We start from the raw sequence: 24,483 nt of genomic DNA on the forward strand, positions 1-24,483 counted from the left end.
TTTGTATCACTTGACCCTGAGGAAGTGTGAGAAATACACGAAAGCTCTTAAGGGTCAACTCCTTTCATTCCTTCCTCCAGCTTTACGACATATATATATATATATATATATATATATATATATATATATATATATATATATATATATATATATATGAATAACTTGATCACGAAGTATATAAAACGTGATGCTATGTATAAATAAAGGTTTTTTGCCACGAAGGAAAAAAATGAAAAAGCGAGATAGCCAAGTACTTTCGGTTCTATTCGGACCCTTTACTGAGGCAAACTGATTTTACAAAGAACAACATAGTCAAAAGAAGGCTTAATATACAAACTGACACTACCAGATTAGCCATAAGGGCGATTTTCACTCTACAGAAAGGAGGAGCCGCCAGAGGCTAGCCACACCTTGAAGGATACCCGCAGTAAACAAGTGATTCTTCCAGAAAACAGTACATTTTGAAAAAAACACGGGAGCATATACAATTTAATATCATGAATTTTTACACAAATTTTCCCAACAAAAATTATTATTAATGAAAAGACGAAAGAAAATATAAATATATATATATATATATCGAGCAAGAGAAAGAGGAAGAGAGAATATCGAACCAGAGAGAGAGAGAGAGAGAGAGAGAGAGAGAGAGAAATAATAACTATATACATGTGGGACTAATTTATTAGCTGTTCATTTATTTTGAGGTCCTTCATAAACATCTTACAAATATATGGGTCCAAATGGTACATTCCCAGACTAAGATTTAGGTTGTTTTTATTAGTGATTTGTATAATTGCCGATTCCAGTAAATTTCTTGAAACATAATCATTAGATCTAGCAATTACCGAGGTATCACCCCAATTAATACAATGAGATTTTTCACTCAGATGGATAAACAGTGCATTTGAAGTCTGGGCTGTTCTAACTGAATACATATGTTGCTTTATACGTCCATATAAATTTTTACTTGACTGACCAACGTAAAACAAGATCAAGAGAATTCCGGATGTGTGAATTAGGAACTGTATCTAATTCACACATCCGGAATTCTCTTGATCTTGTGGAAAAATTAAATAACATTATACTAAACCCTAGCGATATTTTTGTCAGTTTTGATGTATGTTCTTTGTTTACAAAAGTCCTTATTGACTCTGTGCTAGAATATTTAAGTAATGAACTTGTACTGCATGAATTGCCTATGTCCGTTAGTCACATAATTTCCTTATTAAGTTATGTATTTGTGATTGCAGATTTATTTTTAATGGGGAATATTACCAACAAATATTTGGTATGGCCATAGGTAACCCTTAATCACCTCTCCTTTCAAACTTATATATAGAAATTTTTGAGAGACAACACCTCCCGAATATCACACTTATCCCCTTAAAGTGGTACCGATATGTCGATGATATCTTAGTAGTCTTACCTGGTGGTATCGATGTAAATGATTTACTGTCTAAATTGAATAATTTAGTGCCATCCATAAAATTCACTGTTGAAATTGAAAATAACAATGTCATCCCTTTCCTAGATGTATTAATACAAAGAGAATCTTTCCAATGCAAATTCAGTATTTATAGAAAACCCACAAATAATTTAACATATGTACATTTTTATTCTGGCCACCATCTTAATATTAAAATTTGAAATTTTTCTTCTATGTTCCTACGCGCTTTGCGTATCACAAGTCCACAATATCTGGACCAAGAAATAGAATACATAAAAAAGATAGGAAATGATCTCTGCTACCCACCTCATTTAATTGATTTATGTTATCAAAAAGCTCACAAAAAGTTTTATAATGTTGCTATTAATGAAAAAGAAATGCCTAAAAATGTACTTAGCTTACCTTATTTTCGTGGATTTGAAACCATAAAATCAATATTTAAATCGTTTAATGTTAATGTAGTGTTCTCTTATAACAATACCATTAAAGATATGCTAATTAAGAATAGTCCCGTAACAAATAACAACATCATTTACAAAATTCCTTGTAAGGATTGCCCTTCGTTTTACGTTGGTCAGTCAAGTAAAAATTTATGTGTATGTATAAAGCAACATATGTATTCAGTTAGAACAGCCCAGACTTCAAATGCACTGTTTATCCCTCTGAGTGAAAAATCTCTTTGTATTAATTGGGGTGATACCTCGGTAATTGCTAGATCTAATGATTATGTTTCAAGAAATTTACTGGAATCGGCAATTATACAAATCACTAATAAAAACAACCTAAATCTTAGTCTGGGAATGTACCATTTGGACCCATATATTTGTGAGATGTTTATGAAGGACCTCAAAATAAATGAACAACTAATAAATTAGTCCCACATGTATATAGTTATTATTTCTTTCTCTCTGTCTCTGTCTCTCTCTCTCTCTCTCTCTCTCTCTCTCTCTCTCTGGTTCGATATTCTCTCTCCCTCTTTCTCTTGCTCGATATATATATATTTATATTTTCTTTCGTCTTTTCATTAATAATAATTTTTGTTGGGAAAATTTGTGTAAATATTCATGATATTAAATTGTATATGCTCCCGTGTTTTTTTCAAAATGTACTGTTTTCTGGAAGAATCACTTGTTTACTGCGGGTATCCTTCAAGGTGTGGCTAGCCTCTGGCGGCTCCTCCTTTCTGTAGAGTGAAAATCGCCCTTATGGCTAATCTGGTAGTGTCAGTTTGTATATTAAGCCTTCTTTTGACTATGTTGTTCTTTGTAAAATCAGTTTGCCCCAGTAAAGGGTCCGAACAGGACCGAAAGTACTTGGCTATCTCGCTTTTTCATTTTTTTCCTTCGTGGCAAAAACCTTTATATATATATATATATATATATATATATATATATATATATATATATATATATATATATATATATATATACACACACACTGAGATCAGTCGAATTCAAAGCATGAACCACATCCAATAAGAGAAATAAAGGGAATAAGAGAATACCTCTGAGGCGAAGTGATCAACAGCCTAATATCCATTAGAAACTGAATAATTACTGAAGAAAATGACTAGCATACAGATATCTACCAACCTATGAAATAGAAGGGAACAGCTGCCCTCTTCCTATCACGGGCGGCTGGACAGCAAGCAAGAGCCCGTGCCAGTACAAAGCTGGCTTAGTCTAACACTACTACTATAGTAGAATCACATCCAACCGTGCATCTGATGTCTAGGCCAGTCCCTTACGATGCTCCTTGATTGGCTGTTGATAAGCCAATCACAGGGCTGGAAACTCTCAGTCTCTCTCGAGAGAGAGAGTTTACATGGGCAGGATGTACGTGCCACCTCTCCTGAGGGATACGTCTTTCAAAAGTATCCCTCAGGAGAGGTGGAATATGCATCAAGCCTATGTGAACTCGAGAGAGACTGAGAGTTTCACAACTTCCAGCTCTGTGATTGTCTTATCAACAGCCAACCAATCAGGAGCGTCGTAAGGTACTGGCCTAGACATCAGATGCACGGTTGATGTGAGAATCTACCATACCTCTTCCTCAACAGATGTACGCAGGCGTCGTCCACAGCGGGGAGCTGAACGTCGTCTGCCCCTCTAGCCCGGACACCGAACCCAGGAGGGTGGTAGCTCATGTAGGGTCCAGTTCTTCCATCGTCGCCACTATCATGCAGGTACTGGTACGAGCTCGCACGCGCGCATGCGCTTGAACACCTGCGTTACCTTACGTTTAGCTCCAGGAACTGATTTGAATTATAATTATCCATCAAGCACCAGGCTACGCAAATCATACGGTGCTATGGGATGGTATTTATAGATGGTCGAAGTTAGTGACTGGTAGGTCGTCTTTGACGAAGAAATGTTAGTTTGTTGAAGGAATGATTTAATAATGATGACGCGTTCTCTAGTGCTACCTAAGTAAAAAAAAAAAACATTCCACTAGGCCAGTATTAAATGCTATGTAATGCACCGTCTATGTTGTATCGCTTTCCATTGATGCAGACTTCTGCAAAACAGTTTTTACAAATATTCGTCGAAATGAATTAGCCAAGACAAAATTCATGCCAATCTTGTGGCACCCCAAGGCACGCGATTGGCATGAATTTTGTCTTGGCTAATTCATTTCAATGAATATTTGTAAAAAAAAAATGTTTTGCAGAAGTCTTCATATAATTATTATCAGTGTGACTACCTTAATATAGACATCAGATGCACGGGTTATGTGAATATACTAGTACATGTACATCTCGGGAATTCGCGTCTGGGGAAACGGAGGCAGAAAAATGAATTCCAAAGCTCGAACTGAAGACCCTTCATATTATCCTCTCCGCAGGCCTCCTGGGTGCAGGTCCACGACAGAGCGCTTCTCGTCCTAGCCACCAACGCGGGCGCCCTCATATACGAGTGGGACGGCTCCGTGCTGCTGTGCGCCCACCTCCTCCCGCAGCCGAGTCCTGACGCCCACGCTTCCTTCTGCAGGGGCATTGCCGCCCTCTACACGGGCTTCATCTGTGTCGGTGAGTGGGAGGAGTAGCCTGGAGTTTCGTTGGTTTTTCGCCCCATCTTGTAGATGTAATAAAGATTTAGTTTTTTGCGCACGAAAGCAATATGAGTAAGGGCTTATGTCAATATTTTCGAATTTGTGTTTATATACATTACTCAAGGAGCCCAAGTAACAGTTGTAAATTTATATATATAAAAATAATATATATATATATATATATTATATATATTATACATATATATATATATATATATATATATATATATATATATATATATATATATATATATATATATATATTTGTATATAAAATACGCGAGTTCACGCGCACACGTAGCATAACTGCGTGAGTTGATATTCTTTCATTCGTGAGAATATAAAAGTAATTAAACAGCTTATGTAATATCTGTAAATTTATATATATATATATATATATATATATATATATATATATATATATATATATATATATATATATATATATATATATATATATATATATATATATATATATATATATCTATATAATAATCATTATATCAATTATTACTATTCATTATTATTATTATTATTATTATTATTATTATTATTATTATTATTATTATTATTGCCGTTGTTGTTGTTAAGAAATTCACAGTCTCGTGAAAACAAATTGTTAAAAATCCACAATTATATATTAAAATATATTTCTATTATGTAATTGTGGATTTTTTAACAATTATATATATGTATATATATATATATATATATATATATATATATATATATATATATATATATATATATATATAATTTTCAATACGCAGATCACCACATACACATGCATATGTGGCATCAGCATCCATCCATCTCATCTCCTGTCCTCATAAATTAGTTACCACTGACGAACATACGATCATCCTCCTCCCGCAGGTGTTCACACGGGCGAGATCGTCGCCTTGAGCGTGGAGGCGGGCCCCAACGGCATCATAGAGGAGGCGGAACGAGTCAGGTGGCACTCGCGCCCCATCACGGCCCTGGCCTCCTACGGGAAGGTGCTCGTCAGCGGAGACGACGCGGGGAACATCGCCATCTGCGAGGACAGGGAGGCGGGGGCAGGGCTCTCCAGACTGGCTTCCATTGACTCCTACGGGTGAGTGAGTCTAAGACGACGCCTAACTTGTGGTAACCGTGAGAGCCAGAGGGCTACTACTTATAGTAGACAGAATTTAGGCAGTGCTTAGCGCTTGGACCTATGACGTCGTCATTCAGCGCTGAAAGGGAAACTGGCCGCGAAGATGTGTGAAACGTGAGGGGGGAGGGGGGTTAACCGTTCCACTGGGAGTAGGTTGTGTATATCCCAATTGCTAGTTCTGGTCCATCTCCGTCCTCTAGGTAGTCTAATAAATATCAAGTAAAGAAGTTCCTGCCAATACTGCGATAGCTTTTGACAAGCAAAGTCATGGAAGGTCATGATGAACGAGATGGTTCGAGTTGAAGGCCATGAAGAATCCTGTTAATAATGTTTTTTTTTCCATTAGAATGGTCAATCAGCTTGAAAATTCTCAATGCCACTTAATAATAATAATAATAATAATAATAATAATAATAATAATAATAATAATAATAATAATAATAATAATAATAATAGAGGACTGCGTCAACATCGAGAACAGAGCACTGGGGCAATATCTGAAAACCAGAGAAGACGTGTGGCTAAAGAGTGCATGGGAAGAAGGACTAATAAAAGTACACGAAGACCCAGAAATATACAGAGACAGGAGAATGACAAACAGAACAGAGGACTGGCACAACAAACCAATGCACGGACAGTACGTGAGACAGACTAAAGAACTAGCCAGCAATGACACATGGCAATGGCTACAGAGGGAGAGCTAAAGAAGGAAACTGAAGGAATGTTAACAGCGGCACAAGATCAGGCCCTAAGAACCAGATATGTTCAAAGAACGATAGACGGAAATAACATCTCTCCCATATGTAGGAAGTGCAATACGAAAAATGAAACCATAAACCACATAGCAAGCGAATGCCCGGCAGCACTTGCACAGAACCAGTACAAAAAGAGGCATGATTCAGTGGCAAAAGCCCTCCACTGGAGCCTGTGCAAGAAACATCAGCTATCTTGCAGTAATAAGTGGTACGAGCACCAACCTGAGGGAGTGACAGAAAACAATCAGGCAAAGATCCTCTGGGACTATGGTATCAGAACGGATAGGGTGATACGTGACGTTGATTGACAAAGTCAAGAAGAGAGAGTCACTCATTGATGTCGCAATACCATGGGACACCAGAGTTGAAGAGAAAGAGAGGGAAAAAATGGATAAGTATCAAGATCTGAAAATAGAAATAAGAAGGATATGGGATATGCCAGTGGAAATTGTACCCATAATCATATGAGCACTAGGCACGATCCCAAGGTCCCTGAAAAGGAGTCTAGAAAAACTAGAGGCTGAAGTAGCTCCAGGACTCATGCAGAAGAGTGTGATCCTAGAAACGGCGCACATTGTAAGAAAAGTGATGGACTCCTAAGGAGGCAGGATGCAACCCGGAACCCCACACTATAAATACCACCCAGTCGAATTGGATGACTGTGATAGAGCAAAGAAAAAAAAAAAAAAATAATAATAATAATAATAATAATAATAATAATAATAAAATAATAATAATAATAATAATATACTTATTAAAAGTAATGGCTACTTCAGCAGCGTTACACTTGTAGAGATTCTTCTCTATTTTGCGAATAGCGGCTTTTTCAGTGCTACTTAAACAGGCTAGTAGAGCGCCTATAGAGGTCATGGTAAAATACAGGGTCAAATAGGTGTATATATTTGAATTTTACAGATAAACTATGATACCATAGTCATCAAAGTCATTAACGATTTTCTCTCTCTCTCTCTCTCTCTCTCTTTCTTAAAGCGAGCTTTCGTCTGGAGCTGCCAGACATCCTCGGGCTGGGAAGCTGAGGGTGGACTGATCTTGGTGCGGTGTCCGTCCTCCTTATATCTGTGGTGCCGATGGAAATCAAAGTAGCCGTGACGTTCCCACAGCGTAGCTCAACGCCCATCAATGATACAGCGCCGCTTAGGAGGTCCAGGCGGCTGCAGGATATGCTGCAACGCAACCATCGGCCCGAAGAAAGTGGCTTGAGACCTGGCTCAGGCAGCCAATGAAAACAAGACTCACCGCCACCAGCCAATAGGAGACAAGCATGGGGCAGACCCCCTGCTGTCAACCACAGATATAAGGAGGACGGACACCGCACCAAGATCAGTCCACCCTCAGCTTCCCAGCCCGAGGATGTCTGGCAGCTCCAGACGAAAGCTCGCTTTAAGAAAGAGAGAGAGAGAGAGAGAGAGAGAGAGAGAGAGAGAGAGAGAGAGAGAAAATCGTTAATGACTTTGATGACTATGGTATCATAGTTTATCTGTAAAATTCAAATTATACACTATTTTGACCCTGTATTTTACCATGACCTCTATAGGCGCTCTACTAGCCTGTTTAAGTAGCACTGAAAAAGCCGCTATTCGCAAAATAGAGAAGAATCTCTACAAGTGTAACGCTGCTGAAGTAGCCATTACTTTTAATAAAGTATGCTTGAGAGAGGGTCTGCTTCCTAAGTACAATAATAATAATAATAATAATAATAATAATAATAATAATAATAATAATAATAATAATAATAATAATAATGAAGAACAGTAGGAGAAGGAAAACCAACCTAAGCATGGCATGGATAGACTATAAGAAAGCCTTCGACATGATACCACACACATGGCTAATAGAATGCCTGAAAATATATGGGGCAGAGGAAAACACCATCAGCTTCCTCAAAAATACAATGCGCAACTGGAATACAATACTTACAAGCTCTGGAATAAGACTAGCAGAGGTTAATATCAGGAGAGGGATCTTCCAGGGCGACTCACTGTCCCCACTACTCTTCGTAGTAGCCATGATTCCCATGACAAAAGTACTACAGAAGATGGATGCCGGGTACCAACTCAAGAAAAGAGGCAACAGAATCAACCATCTGATGTTCATGGACGACATCAAGCTGTATGGTAAGAGCATCAAGGAAATAGATACCCTAATCCAGACTGTAAGGATTGTATCTGGGGACATCAGGATGGAGTTTGGAATAGAAAAATGCGCCTTAGTCAACATACAAAAAGGCAAAATAACGAGAACTGAAGGGATAAAGCTACCAGATGGGAGCAACATCATACACATATATGAGACAGGATACAAATACCTGGGAATAATGGAAGGAGGGGATATAAAACACCAAGAGATGAAGGACACGATCAGGAAAGAATAAATGCAGAGACTCAAGGCGATACTCAAGTCAAAACTCAATGCCGGAAATATGATAAAAGCCATAAACACATGGGCAGTGCCAGTAATCAGATACAGCGCAGGGATAGTGGAATGGACGAAGGCAGAACTCCGCAGCATAGATCAGAAAACCAGGAAACATATGACAATACACAAAGCACTACACCCAAGAGCAAATACGGACAGACTATAGATAACACGAAAGGAAGGAGGGAGAGGACTACTAAGTATAGAGGACTGCGTCAACATCGAGAACAGAGCACTGGGGCAATATCTGAAAAGTGAAGACGAGTGGCTAAAGAGTGCATGGGAAGAAGGACTAATAAAAATGATATTTTCATATTAAAATAAATTTTTGAACATACTTACCTGGTAGTTATATATATATAGCTAAGCCTGTGACGTCACGGCAGAATTCAAAACTCGCGGCAATCGCTGATTGGGTAGTCAGGTGTACCACCTGTGCACCCTCTATCCAGATACCTGGAACCATTCTAACTATTCCTCAGATCTTCCATGCCCCTAGTCTCTAGAGGGGAGGAGGGTGGGAATTAAATTATATATATAACTACCAGGTAAGTATGTTCAAAAATTTATTTTAATATGAAAATATCATTTTTAAACATCTAACTTACCTGGTAGTTATATATATATAGCTGATTGACACCTTTGGTGGAGGGTCAGAGACAGCCAACATCGTTGGAATTGACATAAGAGTTAATAAACAAACTTATGGGTTCGTACCTGTTTAAGGAAGCTGACTTTAATAATCTCGTGCCTCATTATGTCTGCTTTCCTTAAGAGATCCAGCGATCCCCCCAGGGGGCTGAAGACCTCAAGGAGCTGTCAACCGGTGCATAACCTCTATGTGACAGGACCTCATCTAATACCTTTGTTCCGGGCGCTACCAAGGAACAAAATGACCACCTGACTGAAAATCAATGGTTGTGGAAGCCTGCGTCCAGTCTCCACAAACAACCATAAAAATTCAACAGTTCCAAGGAAGGAAAAAGGTATTAGGTTATGGGATTGTAGGGGTAGCTCCTTCTCCCACTACTGCATCCGCTGTTACGAATGGTCCCAAAGTGCAACAGTCTTCATAAAGAGTCTGCACATGTTTCAAATAGTGTGAGGCAAACACTGACTTACTTCTGCAGAAAGTAGAGTCCATTATACTCTGTAAAGACCTGATCTGTCTGAAAGCTACAGATGTTGTCACTGTTCTAACTTCATGTGCTTTGACCTTCAACAGTTTGAGATCCGCCTCACTATATTCTGAATGAGCTTCCCTCATAAGGTTCTTAATGAAAAAGGGAAGCGCATTCTTTGACATTTGCAGAGAGGGCTTTCTGACAAAACACTCAAGCCCCTCTGAATTGGCACATAATTGCTTCGTTCTTTTCAGGTAATGCTTCAGGACCCTTACCTGACAAAGAACTCTCTCTAATTCCTTACCTGTGAGCTCCGACAGGTTTGGAATCTCGAACGATTTGGGCCAGGGCAGAGAAGGGCGTTCGTTCTTCGCTAGAAATTCCAGTTGTAGAGAGCAGATAGCATTAACCTGTCTGAACCGTACAGCTTTGCTGAAGGCATGGATTTCAGTAACTCTTTTCGCTGTAGCTCGACCAACTAAGAAGAGAGTTTTATACGGTGAGGTCCTTAAAGGATGTTTCCTGTAAAGGTTTGAACCTATCACTCATGAAAAACTTCAGGACTACGTCCAGATTCTATGCTGGAGGGGACTCTTTCTTTAGTCATATCGAAGGGTCTATGAAGGTCTTGGAGATCTTTATATTCAGACACGCCTAAGTTCCTGTCAATGAAGACCTCTCCGAACATGTTAATGTATCGCTTAATGGTCGAGGTCGAAATGTTACGACTTGTCTTACAGTCTGCAGCGAAGAGTCTCTTATTGTCCTATCCCCTTGCAGCGAAGATTCTTCTTCTCGGCAATGGATAGGACAGCGACACTCCATGGCTGATGTCCATGGTATGGTTGCTGGGACAATCTATTAGGATGAAGTAATGATTGATCTGGAACAACCTACTAAGTCTACAGCATAGATCGTAACTGACTCTGAGATCTGTTTATCGACTGCGTTCGGTGGCGTAGAGTCCAAGCATCCGAGCAAGTCACATGATTTTTTGTCTTTCAAAAAGGTTATGCCGAGAGACAATACAAATTATCTATTTGTTTGTCCCTGGTGCTGGACAGTGAGGTAGTGAATCCCTTACGAGGTGATGATTCTCTTAAGTCATGTGCCCAATAGGGCCAAGTCAATTGCCCTTTAGAGACCGAGGTCCTTTATGGCAAGACATTCCCCTCGTAGATGAATCCCAGCTAAGAAGCAAACAACACTGTTTCATTGAAGACGAAGGTGGAGAGTGAATGCAACCTACGTCTTTACAGTCGAATCGAGAGAAGGATTCTCAAGGTTCCATGCCTCCGCTTACAAAGAACTGAAAACGCTAACAGCGATTTCATTGCTGTAAGGTGAGGGGTTGTAGTTGCAATGAAAGCGGGGCGGTTTCCAGTAATGGAAATACAGGGAAGTTCTACTTCTCATGGGCTGATCAATTGGAAATAAAGCTGGCAGTTCGGGGAGAAGGCGATGTCTTCCGTATATATCTGTTAATTCGGGGTGAACAACGAACAATTGCACCCTATCGAATACGAGATTATTTTGCAGACAAACTCAGAAGTCTGAAGAGACATTCTGCATTATCACAATGCAATACAGCGGGAGAGTAGTAAAGGCTTCTGTTACTGTGCGGTAAACGTCAAGATGAAAAAGTCCAGAATATATATATCTGATGAAAATTCTTGCAATATCCAAGGGGATGCCGAAGATGTCATACATGTATGCGAGAATCCCCGTTAAAAAGAGACGTAAGTCTGATATTGTTGTACAGAGAACAGGTTCGGTAGTCAATCATTGTAGGGGGAGAGAGACATAATAAGACAGTGCGTCTCGGAGAACCAGCTGGTACTGGGTTGCCGAATCTGTAGTCTCGGTCTAATCAGTTCCTGCTCACTCGCTATCCTGAGTTGCCAGGTAATTCATTCCTCTAAGGAATGCGTTCAGGTAGAATAATCGAGCGTTAAAAGAAAAAGGAATCTATTATGCTCGAGCAATTATATTTAAACGAAACGGATTTCAGTAAATACAAAAAACTGAGGTGTTTTTGTCGTGACCATACCATAGTATTCTAAAATCGAAACTGGTAACTCCTGGGAAGATAGACAGTCCCGAGTTGCAGTTCTATTAAGACCCAAGTCGTCTCGGTCCCATACCGTAGAATTAACTACGGTATGCGACTGACCCCTGGACAATGCAACTGCTTAACAGAATTATGTCTCAAGTGTAATATCCGTCGTATATTTGTAGGCTTCTGTACAAACGACCTCCATCCTAATTCTTTTCCCTTCGAGAAATGAAAATACGGATTGGAAATCTACACCTATCCTTCTCTAGTCAAGAGAGTAAAGGAGAAGTCTTCCCCTAAGGAAAGCTTCAATAGTAAACATTGAAAAAACCCCGAAGACAAAAGTTCAATCTAAACTGGATGTTCGGGTTCGTTCTTGTGTATTCCAGGGTTGGTAATCTACTGAGAGATATTCTTACTCCAGTAGTAGATATTCTTGCAAATGCTAGAAATCCCAGGAATTCAAGCATTCTGCGAGGTTACCGATTATCGTAAAAACAATTATCGAGAATTCTCGATATTAAGTCCTGCGTGGCCTTCTGGGTTAAGGCAGAGGAGACCTCATTCACTAACTCTTGTGCTGAAAGAGGCGCATAAAACAGGCCCAATGAATGAGTATGACCTCATAAGTAAGGAAAAAATAATTCATGACATTTGGCATCCTGCTGTTCAAATACTTGAACGTCCGGCGTCTTGGCGTCCAGCCTCTTGACGCCTGGCGTCCTGGAGTCCAATTTGACTTTTGGAGCTCTGTCGTCGAGAATCTGACGATCGGCTTCCTGACTTTTAGTTTTTTTTTTGACGCCTAGCGTCTTGGCGTCCAGAATCTTGACGCCTGGCGTCCTGGAGTCCATACGTCCTGTTGCTCAGAATATTGTCGTCTGTAGTCTAGGTGTAAAAACCTTGACGCTCTACGTTCCCAAAAAGTTAAAACTCGAAAGCTCTGAACACTTCTCTGACGAGTTGATCTAATTCTGAAGTCGACTAAAGCACTTTGGTTCTGTTCATAGCTGTTCGACGAAAAGAATCCGCCATACTCGAGAAGTCCCCTTGGGTCGAAGAAAGAATTCCAAGGCCAAGAGCTTCTCTCATCTCATGCTATACAGTCGAGCTGGATGCTAACTTTGCTGGGGGAAAACGAGAAAACTGTCTTAATTTGCTTTTTCTTCGTTTGCTTCCAGTTATCCATCACCTTTAGAGTTCTCTTGGAAGAGGGAGACAAAACCCCTCTTTGTAAAGTTTATCATATTAGAACGATTTTCCCAAGCGTAAACTCTGAAGGAGGGGAACGAGGAGTAGCTGGAATAAAGCTCTCTAGAAATGTTATTTTCATGATAAAATAAATTTTTGAACATACTCACCTGGTAGTTATATATATAGCTTACGTCCCTGACGTCACGGCAGAAATTCAAAACTCGCGGCAATCGCCGATTGGGTAGTCAGGTGCACCACCTGTGCGCCCTCTACCCAGGTACGTAGAACCGTTCCAACTATTCCTCAGATCTTCCATGCCCATAGTCTCTAGAGGGGAGGAGGGTGGGAATTTAATTATATATAACTACCAGGTGAGTATGTTCAAAAATTTATTTTATCATGAAAATAACATTTTCAAACATCTAACTCACCTGGTAGTTATATATATAGCTGATTGACACCTTTGGTGGAGGGTCAGAGACAGCTATCATCGTTGGAACTGACATAAGAGTTAAATAAACAAACAAAACTTACGGGTCCGTACCTGTTAAGGAAGGCTGACTTCAATGATATCCTGATTCATTATGTCTGCTTTCCTTATGAGATCCAGCGATCCACTCAGGGGGCTGAAGACCTCTTGGAGACTGTCAACCGGTTAAACCTCTATGTGACTAGACTCCGTACAATACCCTTGTTCCGGGCGCTACCAAGGAACAAGTTGACCACCTGACTAAGGATCAATGATTGTGGGAGACTGCGTCCAGTCTCCACAAACAACCACAAAATACCAATAGTCCCAAGGTAAGAACAAGGGTATTGGGTTATGGGATTTCAGGGGTAGACCCTTGTCCCATTACTGGATGAGCTGCTACGAACTGTCCGAACGCGTAGCAGTCTTCATACAGATTTGTTTGCACTTGCAGATAGTGCGTCGCAACCACTGATTTGCTTCTCCAAAAGGTTGCGTCCAGGATATTTGAAGGGATCTATTCTGATTAAAAAGCTACAGAGGTTGCATCGGCCCTAACCCTCATGAGTCTTCACTTTTCAGTAGCCTGAGATCCACTTCATTACATACTAAAATGAAATGCTTCCTTGATTAAATGCCTTATAAAAAAAAGGATAGCGCATTCTTTGACATTTGCAGAGAGGGCTTTTTGACAGAACACCAAAGTTCCTCTGAATGGTCACGTAAATGCTTCGTTCTTTCCAGATAATGCCTCAGGGCCCTTACCGGACAAAGAACTCTCTCTACTTCCTTACCTGAGAGATCCGACAGGTTTGGAATCTAGAACTATTTGGTCCAGAGCTGAGAAGGGTGTTCGTTCTTCATTAGAAAACCCCGCTGTAGAGAGCAGATAGCATTGCCCTGTCTGAAACCTACAGCTTTGCTGAAGGCATTTAGCTGACTCTTTTCGCTGTTGCTAGACTAACTAAGAAGAGAGTTTTCATGGTGAGGTCATTAAATGATGTTTCCTATAAAGGTTCGAACCTATCACTCATAAGAAACTTCAGGACTACGTCCAGATTCCATCTGGAGGGGACTGTAGTCTGCGCTTAGTAGTGTCGAAGGATCTGAGAAGGTCTTGGAGATCTTTATATTCAGACACGATTTAAGTCCTGTCATTGAAGACATTTGTGAACCTGGTTATGTATCGCTTAATGGTTGAGGTTGTAACGTTACGACTTCTTTTAAAGTCTGCAGCGAAGAGTCTCTTATTCTCCTATCCTATGCAGCGAAGATTCTCTTCTCGGCAATGGATAGTACAATAAGACAGCGACATCCATGGGGGGTGTCCATGTATGGATACTGGGACAATCTATTAGGATAAGAATGATTGTTTTGGAACAACCTACTAAGTCACAGCGTAGACCGTTAACTGACTCGGGCGCTCTGACAGCTGCCAATTGACTGTGTTGTGAGGCAAGTTGTCTAAGCATCGAGAAAGTCACGTGATCTTGCCTTTTAAAGGTTTATGCCGAGAGACCATACAAATTGTCTATTTTTTGTCACTGATGCTGGACGGCGAGGTGATGATTCTCTTAAGGCATGTGCCCAATAGGCGAAAGTCAATTGCCTTCTAGAGACCGAGGTCCTTAATGGCAAGATATTCTCATAGTAGTGATCTCAGCTAAGAAGAAGAAACAACACTATGTTTTCATTGAAGACTAAGGTGGAAAGTGTATGCAACCTACGTCTTCACAGCCGAATCGAGAGAAGGATTCTCAGATTCTGAACCTGTGCTTACAAAGGACTGAAAACGCTAACAGCTATTTCATTGTTGTAAGTTGTTGTTGTAATGAAAGCGGAGCGATTTCAGTAATGAAAAAATACAGGGAAGTACTACTTCTCGAGGGCTGATCATATGGAAGTAGAGCTGGAAGGTCGGGGAGCAGGCTATGTCTTCTGTATATATCTGTCAATTCGGGTCGGGGTGAACAATGAACAATTGCACCCCTCCGAATAAAGATATTATAAAGACAAACTCAGATGTTTGAAGAAAAACATTCTGCATTCCCGCAATGCGATGCAGTGGGAGGGACTAGTAAAGACTTCTGTTACCGTGCGGTAAACATAAAGATGAAAGTCTAGAATATATCTCTGTTGAAAGTTCTCGCAATATCCAAGGGGATGTAGAAGGTGTCATTCATATATGCGAGAATCCTTGTTAATCAGAGACCTAAGCCCGATATTGTTGGACAGAGAAAAAATTCGGTAGTCAATGATTGTAGGGGAGAGAGACATAACACAAGCGTGCATCACGGAGAGCCAGCTAGTACTGGGGTGTCTTCTGCAGTACCCTACTCAGTTAGTCCTTGCTCTCTAGCTATCCTGAGTTGCCAGGAATCTATTCCTTGAAGGAATGCGTTCGGCTAGAATAATCGAGCGTTAAAAAAGGAATCTCTTATGCTCGAGCAATTATATTTAAACGAAATAAATTTCGGTAAATACAAAAACTGAGGTGGTGTTGTCATGACCATACCATTAGTATCTTAAAAAAATCGAAAACTGGTAACTCCTGGGATGTAGACAGTCCCGAGTTGCAGTTTTATTAGGATATTAGTCTCCCGGTCACAAACCGTAGAAATAAACTACGGTATGCGACTACCCCCCGGACAATTCAACTGTTTAACAGAATCATGTCTCGAGGGTAATAAACGACGTATATTTGTAGATTTCTGTACAACGACTTCCATCCTAAATTCTTTTCCCTTCGAGGAATGAGAATAAGGATTGGAAATCTAAACCCTTCCTTCTCTAGCCAAGAGAGTGAAGGAGAAGTCTTCCTTAAGGAAAGCTTCAAAAGTGAAAAACAGAAAAACCCCAAGACGAAAATTCAAGCCAAACTGATGTGTTTTTGTATTCAGGGTGGAGGTCGTCTACTGAGAGATATTCTTTACTTCAGTAGTAATTCTTCTTGCAAACGCTAGAAATTCCAGGAATTCGAGCATTCAGCGAGGTACCCGATTATCGTAAAAAAAAAACAATTATCGGAGATTCTCGATATTATGTCCTGCGTGGCCTTTTGGGCTAAGGCAGAGTGGACCTAATTCACACCAACTCTTGTGCTGAAAGAGCGCATAAAACAGGTCCAATGCAAACAGCAGTTTCCGCATTTTGAATGGGTGTGACCCCATTCGAAAGGAAAGAACACATTTGGATTCTTTACTTCAGGATCCCGCAGAGAAAGAAGCCGCTAGTTCGTTCGACCCGTCTCGAAGAGCTTTGTCAATACAAGACATCAGGTGAACAAGCTCTTCTGTATCAGCAGACTTGAAGGTTTCTATTTTCTTCCCCAAAGATCACAGAGTCCAGTCTAAGAAAATTAAATACCTCGAAAAGCTCTAAAAAAAAACTTTTTGAGGAGGTGGTCCATTTCAAAGGTAACCAAAAAACCTTCGTCTTTCCCATGGCCGTCCGACGAGAAGAGTCCACAAGATCAAGAAGTCCCCTTGGGAAGACGTGGGAATTCCCAGACCGAGAGCCTCTCAGTATCATACCAGATGCTAGATCTGGATGCTAATCTGGCTGGAGATTGATTGATTGATGATTGAGAGTTATCTGGCGTCACAACTACCAGGGTCACCGACGCCGAATACTAAATGTGATCTTTTAACTTTTATAATATATTATACAACATTCAAAATAACTTTATCTTTATGAGAGATATATAAATTTGATTTTAAAAAATAAATTAAATTTCTGATAAAAATATAAATAATATTCCGATAAAAGAATTGTGATTGATCACATAACAGTAAAACTATTATAAAGAAAAAAAAATGTATATACTAAGACAGCACAGCTGTCAGATATATTTGAGAAGACCAGCTTCTTTGATAAAAGAGATAATGTTATTAATACATGCGCTTTCTCCCAACAGTTTTGCCATGCTATAATTACCCCCTGCTCCACTACTATAACCTAAAAAACGATTCCTAAGTTCCACCAGACTGGGACACTCAACCAGCAAATGCCTAACGGTTAGTGGAACTAAGCAATCGTCACAGAAGGGCTCATTCTCCCCATCCATCAGATAGCCATGAGTTAAACGCGTATGGCCAATACGTAATCTACACAATACAATCTCCCACTTCCTTGGTATTAGGTCATATTTCCAAGGGTGTGCCTGACTAGTATTTCTTTCATTTTATTGGGGCCTACTCTGTCCACTGAAGTACCCATAACTGCTGGATGGATTTCATATATCATAGAATGTATCTCGATATGGAACAGGGCATTTTCTCGGTACCAAAGTTTGCGCTGCTGATTTGGCTAGCTTGTCTGCCTCTTCGTTTCCCGATATGTTCACATGGGCGGGAACCCAACAAAATGAAACAATGCTGCCTCTATTTTGGTGCAAAAAAATCCACTGCAAGATCTTCAACACCAGGGATGATCAGTATTAAAGACTTCCAGGGACTGTAGGGCACTTTTGGAGTCACAAAAATATTGTATAGCTACAAACTGGGAGTGTTGTAATATGTTCCAGTGCTATTAGGATGCCATACAATTCAGCTGTAAAGTTTGAGGCAACAGAAGGAAGTGCACCTCTTCGGTTAAAAGATTCGCTAAAAACCCCATATCCAACGCCAGCATTGGACTTAGAGCCATCAGTAAATAATAAAACTTGTATCTACATGCTCTGATACATGCTCTAAAAATATGGACCTCATTTCCTCATCAGATTTATCCCTCTTTGCTTCACTGAAGTACCTGCAGAATTTCACATCAGTAACCTCCAGACAGGAGTACTGGGATACACAAAGGGATAATGGGAAATTTTTTAATATTCGTATCCTCTAAAATATTTTTAATTCTATAGCTAAAAGGAGTGGGATACCTTGGATGACTTTCATAAAAACCGTTAAAAAATATTTCTACTTGCCACAGCAAATGCCAGAGATTTGGGGAGTCATTTGCACTCTAAAACCAGTACCTAAGTAATGATGACTGGCGATAGAGTTCAAGGGGCATCTCTCCTGCATCAACTAGCATACTAGGTATTGGTGACGACCGGAAAGCTCCTGTGGCTATACGAATACCTGAATGATGCACCGAATCTAAATTCTCAAGTTAGATGAGGAGGCTGAAGAATAAACTTCACAACCATATGACAGCTTTGACAAGATTAGGGATTTATGAAGCTTTAGTAACAGATTTCTATCAGCTCCCCAACTGGTGTGAGAAAGCACCTTCAAGATGTGTAGAGCTTCTAGGCTCTTTGCTTTTATATGTTTAATATGGGGGACCCAAGTCAACCTACTGTCAAAAACTAGGCCTAAGAAGCGTGCTTGTTCTACACATGGGATTCTACGGCCATACAAATAGAGGTCTGGATCAGGATGCACTCCCCTGATCCGACAGAAGTGGACAGTAGTAGTCTTGCTTACAGATATTTTTAAAACCCTGTTTCTCAGCCCAACTTACTATTTTATTTATTGTTAATTGTAGCTTTCTTTCTGCTACAGTCATCCGGGTGGCAGCAAAGGATATTGACAAGTCATCCACAAACAGTGTCTTTAAAACCTCTCTTGGAACAGCTGCAACACTGTTTATGGCCAGAGAAAACAAAAAGTGTTACACTGAGAACTACCCTGGGGAACCCGGGGACCTTCTTCTTGGCACTTTTTTCTCTGATAAAGTACTGCCAACTTTAACTTTAAAATACCTACGATGTAAAAAGGATTTCACAAATAAAGGTAATTTGCCTCGTAGACCCACTATTATGCATAGTCTTCAGAATCCCATGTCTCCAAGCAGGTGTCATATGCCTTTTCTATATCAAAAACACTGTCACATGGTGTTGCTTGGAGGCAAAGGCTTCACAGACAGAGGCTTCGAGTGCAGTAAGATGTCCAGGGTGGAGTGCATTTTTCGAAAAACCACACTGAGACGGCGTTAGAATATTGTGTGCTCTAGATACCAACATCAGTCTTACATTTACCATTTTTTCCATCAATTTACATAAACAACATGTTAAAGCAATGGGGCGGTAACTTGCTGCAGAGAGAGGATCTTTTCCAGGCTTAAGGAATGGTAACATGGTAGCTAATTCCCATATGCTAGGGTAGCTGCTTTCATCCCATATTCTATTGATAATACTTATTTGTAAAAAGTTTTGTGTTCTTTGAAATGTGTTTAAACATTTCATAAGGAATCTCATCTGGACCAGGGGCAGTGTTCTTGCTCCTAGCTAAAGCAGAGTCCAAATTCCCTTTCAGAAAAAGGCATATTATATGATTCAGCTTTGTTTGATGAAAAGTCAGTACCTGTTGTTCTTCCATCATTCTGAAAATGATGTCCTGGGGAACTATCTGATTTTTCAGAGACTCGAGCAAAGTGTTCAGAAACATATCACTTAATTTCTGTGGCATCAGTGAACATGATTATTATTCAAGTAGTACTGGAGGAGGACTGGGTGTAAATTTACCCTGAATTTTTTCTTATTTTCTTCCAAATGCGACAGACTGGTTGTATTCTGCTGTTAATAGAGGATACATATCCGGCCCATGCTTTGTCTTCTGGCAGCTTTCATGGCTTTTCGAAATCGTGCCTACACTGTTTTGTAAATTATGACATTGTCCAAGGTGCGATGTCTACGGCACCTGGTCAATGATGACCTGGTAGCTCGGTGTAACAACCTTAGGTCTTCTGACCACCATGGTACTGGCCGTCTCCTGAATAGTCCTTTAGTTCGAGGAATTGAGTGTAGACCTGCAGTATGTAATGTTCCATTGAGTAGATCAATGGCATCATCTACACTTGGAAAATCTTTTGCATCCCCCCTCCAACTCACTCAAATCTTTGAATTTTCATCCAATTTGCTTTCTCCAAGCACCACCGGGGGTGATCTCGGGATAGGTGGACCATCATTGGTGTCGATCACAATTGGAGAATGGTCACTGGTATGCCAGTCATTCACTTGTTCTCCAACAAAAATCAACACTGCAGTTGGAGCTACATATTGAAAGGTCGATGCAGGAGACGGTGCCTGTCTGAATGTGGTAATGAGTAGGTTCTCCAGTATTAAGAAGACCTATATCTTCAGTTTCTATTAAAGATGCCATCATATTCCCTTTTTGATTTGATGTTACATCTCCCCACAATGATGTCTACTATTGAAGTCACCAAGTAGAAGAAATGGCTCTGGTAGTTGCTCCATCAAGTATATCAAGTTCTCTTGGGAGACATGGCTATTGGGTGGAATGTAAAGGGAACATAAAGTATATTTCCTTCTTAAATCAATTCTTACAGCCACAGCTTGAAGTGGAGTATTTAGTTTCACTTGGTAGTGTGGCACATCTCGACGGATGTAGATGAGGGATCCACCATGATTTCCCACCTCTAAATCAAATTTAGTTCTATAGTGAACATATTCCCTAGGACAAGGTGTATATTCACCTAGCATGGTCTCCTGCAAACATAACCCTACAGGGGAGTGCTCATAGATCAAAAGCTTGACTTCCTCATACTTTGCTCGCAGTCCCTGACAATTCCATTGAATAATGGAAAGTGAATTTATTTATGTTTGGGACCAATATTATGGTTCCTTTTGACAAGATTGGGAGAGCTCTTTTTTCTACTAGGGGGAGGCATTTTAATGGAATGCTTTGTTGGCCTCTTTGGTGGAGTTTGCCTTCATAGAGCCAACATCTTTTCCTTCAGTGTCCTTGACACTGAAGGGTTTTTTAGTTTCTTTGCTCTCCATCTCTGTCGAGACGGAGAAAGCAGAGGTGTTCTCTAAAGAGACCACCTCGAGATGTTTGTATTTGCTGGCAGTAGCCAGCTCTGCCTCTGATGAGCAGAAGTACCAGCGAGGACTGGCACCAGGGGACCCAGCATCTGCTGGTTTGTCCTCCAAAGAGGAATTGGCACCAACAGAAGCTGGCACCAGACCAGCAACCACTGGCCTTGCCTCCAAAGAGGCAGATGGTGGAGGATGTATCTCAACTGGCACTTCAATTTTTTCCAATTCCATACTAGGGCCTTTCTTGTTGGTTCTAGTGAACCTTGTCTTTACTTTCTCATCATCAATTGACTCTAATGATTCAGTTAGCTGTCTCTTTAATGATTCTTTATTTGATTCTACATTTGTGCTCCTAACTTGGGTTTTATTTGTCTCTTTCTTTTGATTTCTTATTTTGCTACTACAGTAGCAAAACTTAGACCGGGTCTTACAATCTTTGCTTTGGCCCTCTCTCGTGCTTCCTTAAATGTTGTTCTTTCTATTACTCTAATGGCTTGTATTTCCTTTTTTCTAGTAAATATATATCACACTGCTGAGACGATGATGCATGTCCCTCACCAAACAGTGAAACACATTTAGGTTCCCTGGTGCACATTCCATGCTCATCCTCTCCACAGTTGACACATACTGCAGGATTTTCTTGCAATTTTGGATCGGCATGATTGTAGGGTGTGTCCAAAATGCTGGCAATGGAAACACCTTCTGGGTCTCGGGATGAACTGCTTTACCTTAAACCTATACCAGGCTGCAAAGACACATTCCGGAAGTCTTAAGGTGTCAAAAAGTTAATATTAAGGTAGGCTGAGGTATTCTGTTATTATCAACCTTCTTCGTCATCCTGTCCACCTTTATTACACCCTGGTCTTTTAATTCTGTTAAAAGTCTCTCCTCAGAGAAAGCCATCAACTGAGAGGCATAAATCAAGCCCTTGCTGGAGTTAGGCTGGAGTGGGGAGTACACTCCACCGTAACTCCCGCAAGGTCCCGACAATCCCATCAACTTGATACTTTCCTCCGGGGAGATGCTTTCTACCAGGAGCATGTTTCCAAACTGCGGTGTTATTTTTGGCTGTCTTCCACAACATTTAACGATTTCCCTATGCACTTGAAAAATGTCTATATTGTCACCTTCTAGCTTTAAATTAAGGTATTTATTAAAGGAATTGGGTACAAAGACCCCAGGAGCTATTTCATATTTATTATTTTTCTTCATGGCAAATGGTTCCAGTGTGACAATACTGGAACCAGATGCTTTTTGTTTAGTTTTCCTGGCTGTATTATATTTACTTGCATTGCTTTGGGTCGTCAACTGTGTCCTTCTGTCATTTGGCCCAGGGATACTACACTGATCCTGGGGACCGACCATGGAAAATTGATGTTTGGGTTCCGAGACAAGTCCTTTGATGAAAGCATAGGGTCGTCAACAGAAATAGGGGGGGTTGCCATGCCCACAAACGTAAAATACATAGTTCATCCAGATATTCCCCATACCCACCATGGAGTCACACTTAGAGGACGGTCATCCCTTTTATTAGGGTCGTCCTAGGGGTAATTACTGGATATACAACCCTATCCCCAGTGCTAAGGCGTCATGAATGTCCGTCGAGATCAGACCCGGCATTGAGGATAGGGTTTGACATTAAACTTTCCCCTCGCTCGACCACGTCAGGTACTAGAGTTCTACGGGTGAGGTGGCATGCCGTCCATCCTCACCCTCCTTCATATCCCAAGATATAGACTAAATCATGTCCAAAACCAAGCCAATAGTCGTCATCATAGAATCCATACCTTATAGGGGGAGGAAGGCAGAAAGATGAAATGTTTTTAGTAGAAGAAAAAGGGCTGACTTATTTCGTTGGATCAAAAGCTGGGCACCAAGGCCCAGCGAGAAAGCAGTTCCCACCAGGCATCAGGGCCCAGCTGCTGAACCCTAAGCCCCCCATCCTCGGCAAGGCTTCAGCATCTGGGGGGCTGGCTGGAGGAAATGAGAAAGCTGTCTTTCCTTGGTCTCTCTTCGTATACATCCCTTCTTTCCTAATTTTCAACGCTCTCTTCGGAGAGCGTGATAACACCATCTTTGTAAAGTCGGACTTCTCAGTTGCCTTCTCTCAAGTGAACTCTGAAGGTGGGGAATGAGGGGCAGCTGGAACAAAGTTTTCCGGAAAAAGTTCCGTGAAAAACTTTCATAAGTCTTTTCAAGCCTGACAAAGGTTGTAGATCTCTCTGATTCTCTTCGTCAGAAAAATCTTTCATCGGGCGAAAAGGAGAGGGAGGGGGGTCATCCTTCCCTTCTTCTGATCGACCCATAACCGACGTAGCGATGTCATGCTTCGTCGGTGCTTCCGAAGAATCTTCTTGACACCTGCCAGTGTCCTGGCATCGAGAATCCTGACTCTCGGCTTCCTGGTGTAGAACTTCATGACATTTGGCGTCCTGCTGTTCAAATACTTGACGTTCGGCGTCTTGGCGTCCAGCCTCTTGACGCCTGGCGTCCAGCTGGCTTCCAGAATCTTGACGCATGGTGTCCTGGAGTCCAGAATCTTGATGCCTGGCGTCCTGGCGTCCAGCCTCTTGACGCCTGTCGTCCTGGCGTCCAGCTGGCTTCCAGCATCTTGACGCCTGGCGTCCTGGAGTCCAGAATCTTGACACCTGGCACCCAGAATCTCGACGCCTGACGTCCTGGCATCCAGGTTATTGACGCTCGGCGTCCTGTTGCCCAGAATATTGACGTCTGTCGTCTAGGTGCCGAGAACCTTGACGTTTTAAGTCCTGGCGTCCAGCATTTCGTCCCAGCTTTTGACGTATGCTGTCTTGCTTGTAGCAAGCTGATAAGACTGCATTAATGAGGAGAGCTTCTGCTGCAAGTCTTGCAGTAAGGAAAATTTGCGGTCCAGCGATCCACCCAGGGGGCTGAAGACCGATTTGGAGAATCTTCCTGCTGCTGGGGACAGACTGGGGAAGCCGCAACATCAATATCACTCTCTTCATCCTGTTCGGCTAGAGGCGAACGTCCTGAAGACGAATGCCAAAC

General features: G+C 41.0%; 2 protein-coding genes across 4 annotated transcripts in view; one reads left to right on the top strand and one right to left on the bottom strand.

Moving 5' to 3' along the window:
- The window catches only part of LOC135202260 (putative inorganic phosphate cotransporter), a 71,282-nt gene that overhangs the window by 18,871 nt on the left and 27,928 nt on the right, over window positions 1-24,483 (bottom strand). The gene's annotated exons all lie outside the window — the stretch shown is intronic.
- The window catches only part of LOC135202261 (WD repeat-containing protein 54-like), a 60,308-nt gene that overhangs the window by 5,892 nt on the left and 29,933 nt on the right, over window positions 1-24,483 (top strand). The window contains exons 3-5 of the mRNA XM_064231559.1: window positions 3,507-3,632; window positions 4,292-4,475; window positions 5,375-5,594. Coding sequence (XP_064087629.1) covers window positions 3,507-3,632; window positions 4,292-4,475; window positions 5,375-5,594 — 530 coding nt within the window. The remainder of the gene's footprint in view (window positions 1-3,506; window positions 3,633-4,291; window positions 4,476-5,374; window positions 5,595-24,483) is intronic.

The sequence above is a fragment of the Macrobrachium nipponense genome, chromosome 30 (genome assembly GCF_015104395.2).
Source record: "Macrobrachium nipponense isolate FS-2020 chromosome 30, ASM1510439v2, whole genome shotgun sequence".
In the NCBI taxonomy this organism is placed as follows: domain Eukaryota; kingdom Metazoa; phylum Arthropoda; class Malacostraca; order Decapoda; family Palaemonidae; genus Macrobrachium; species Macrobrachium nipponense.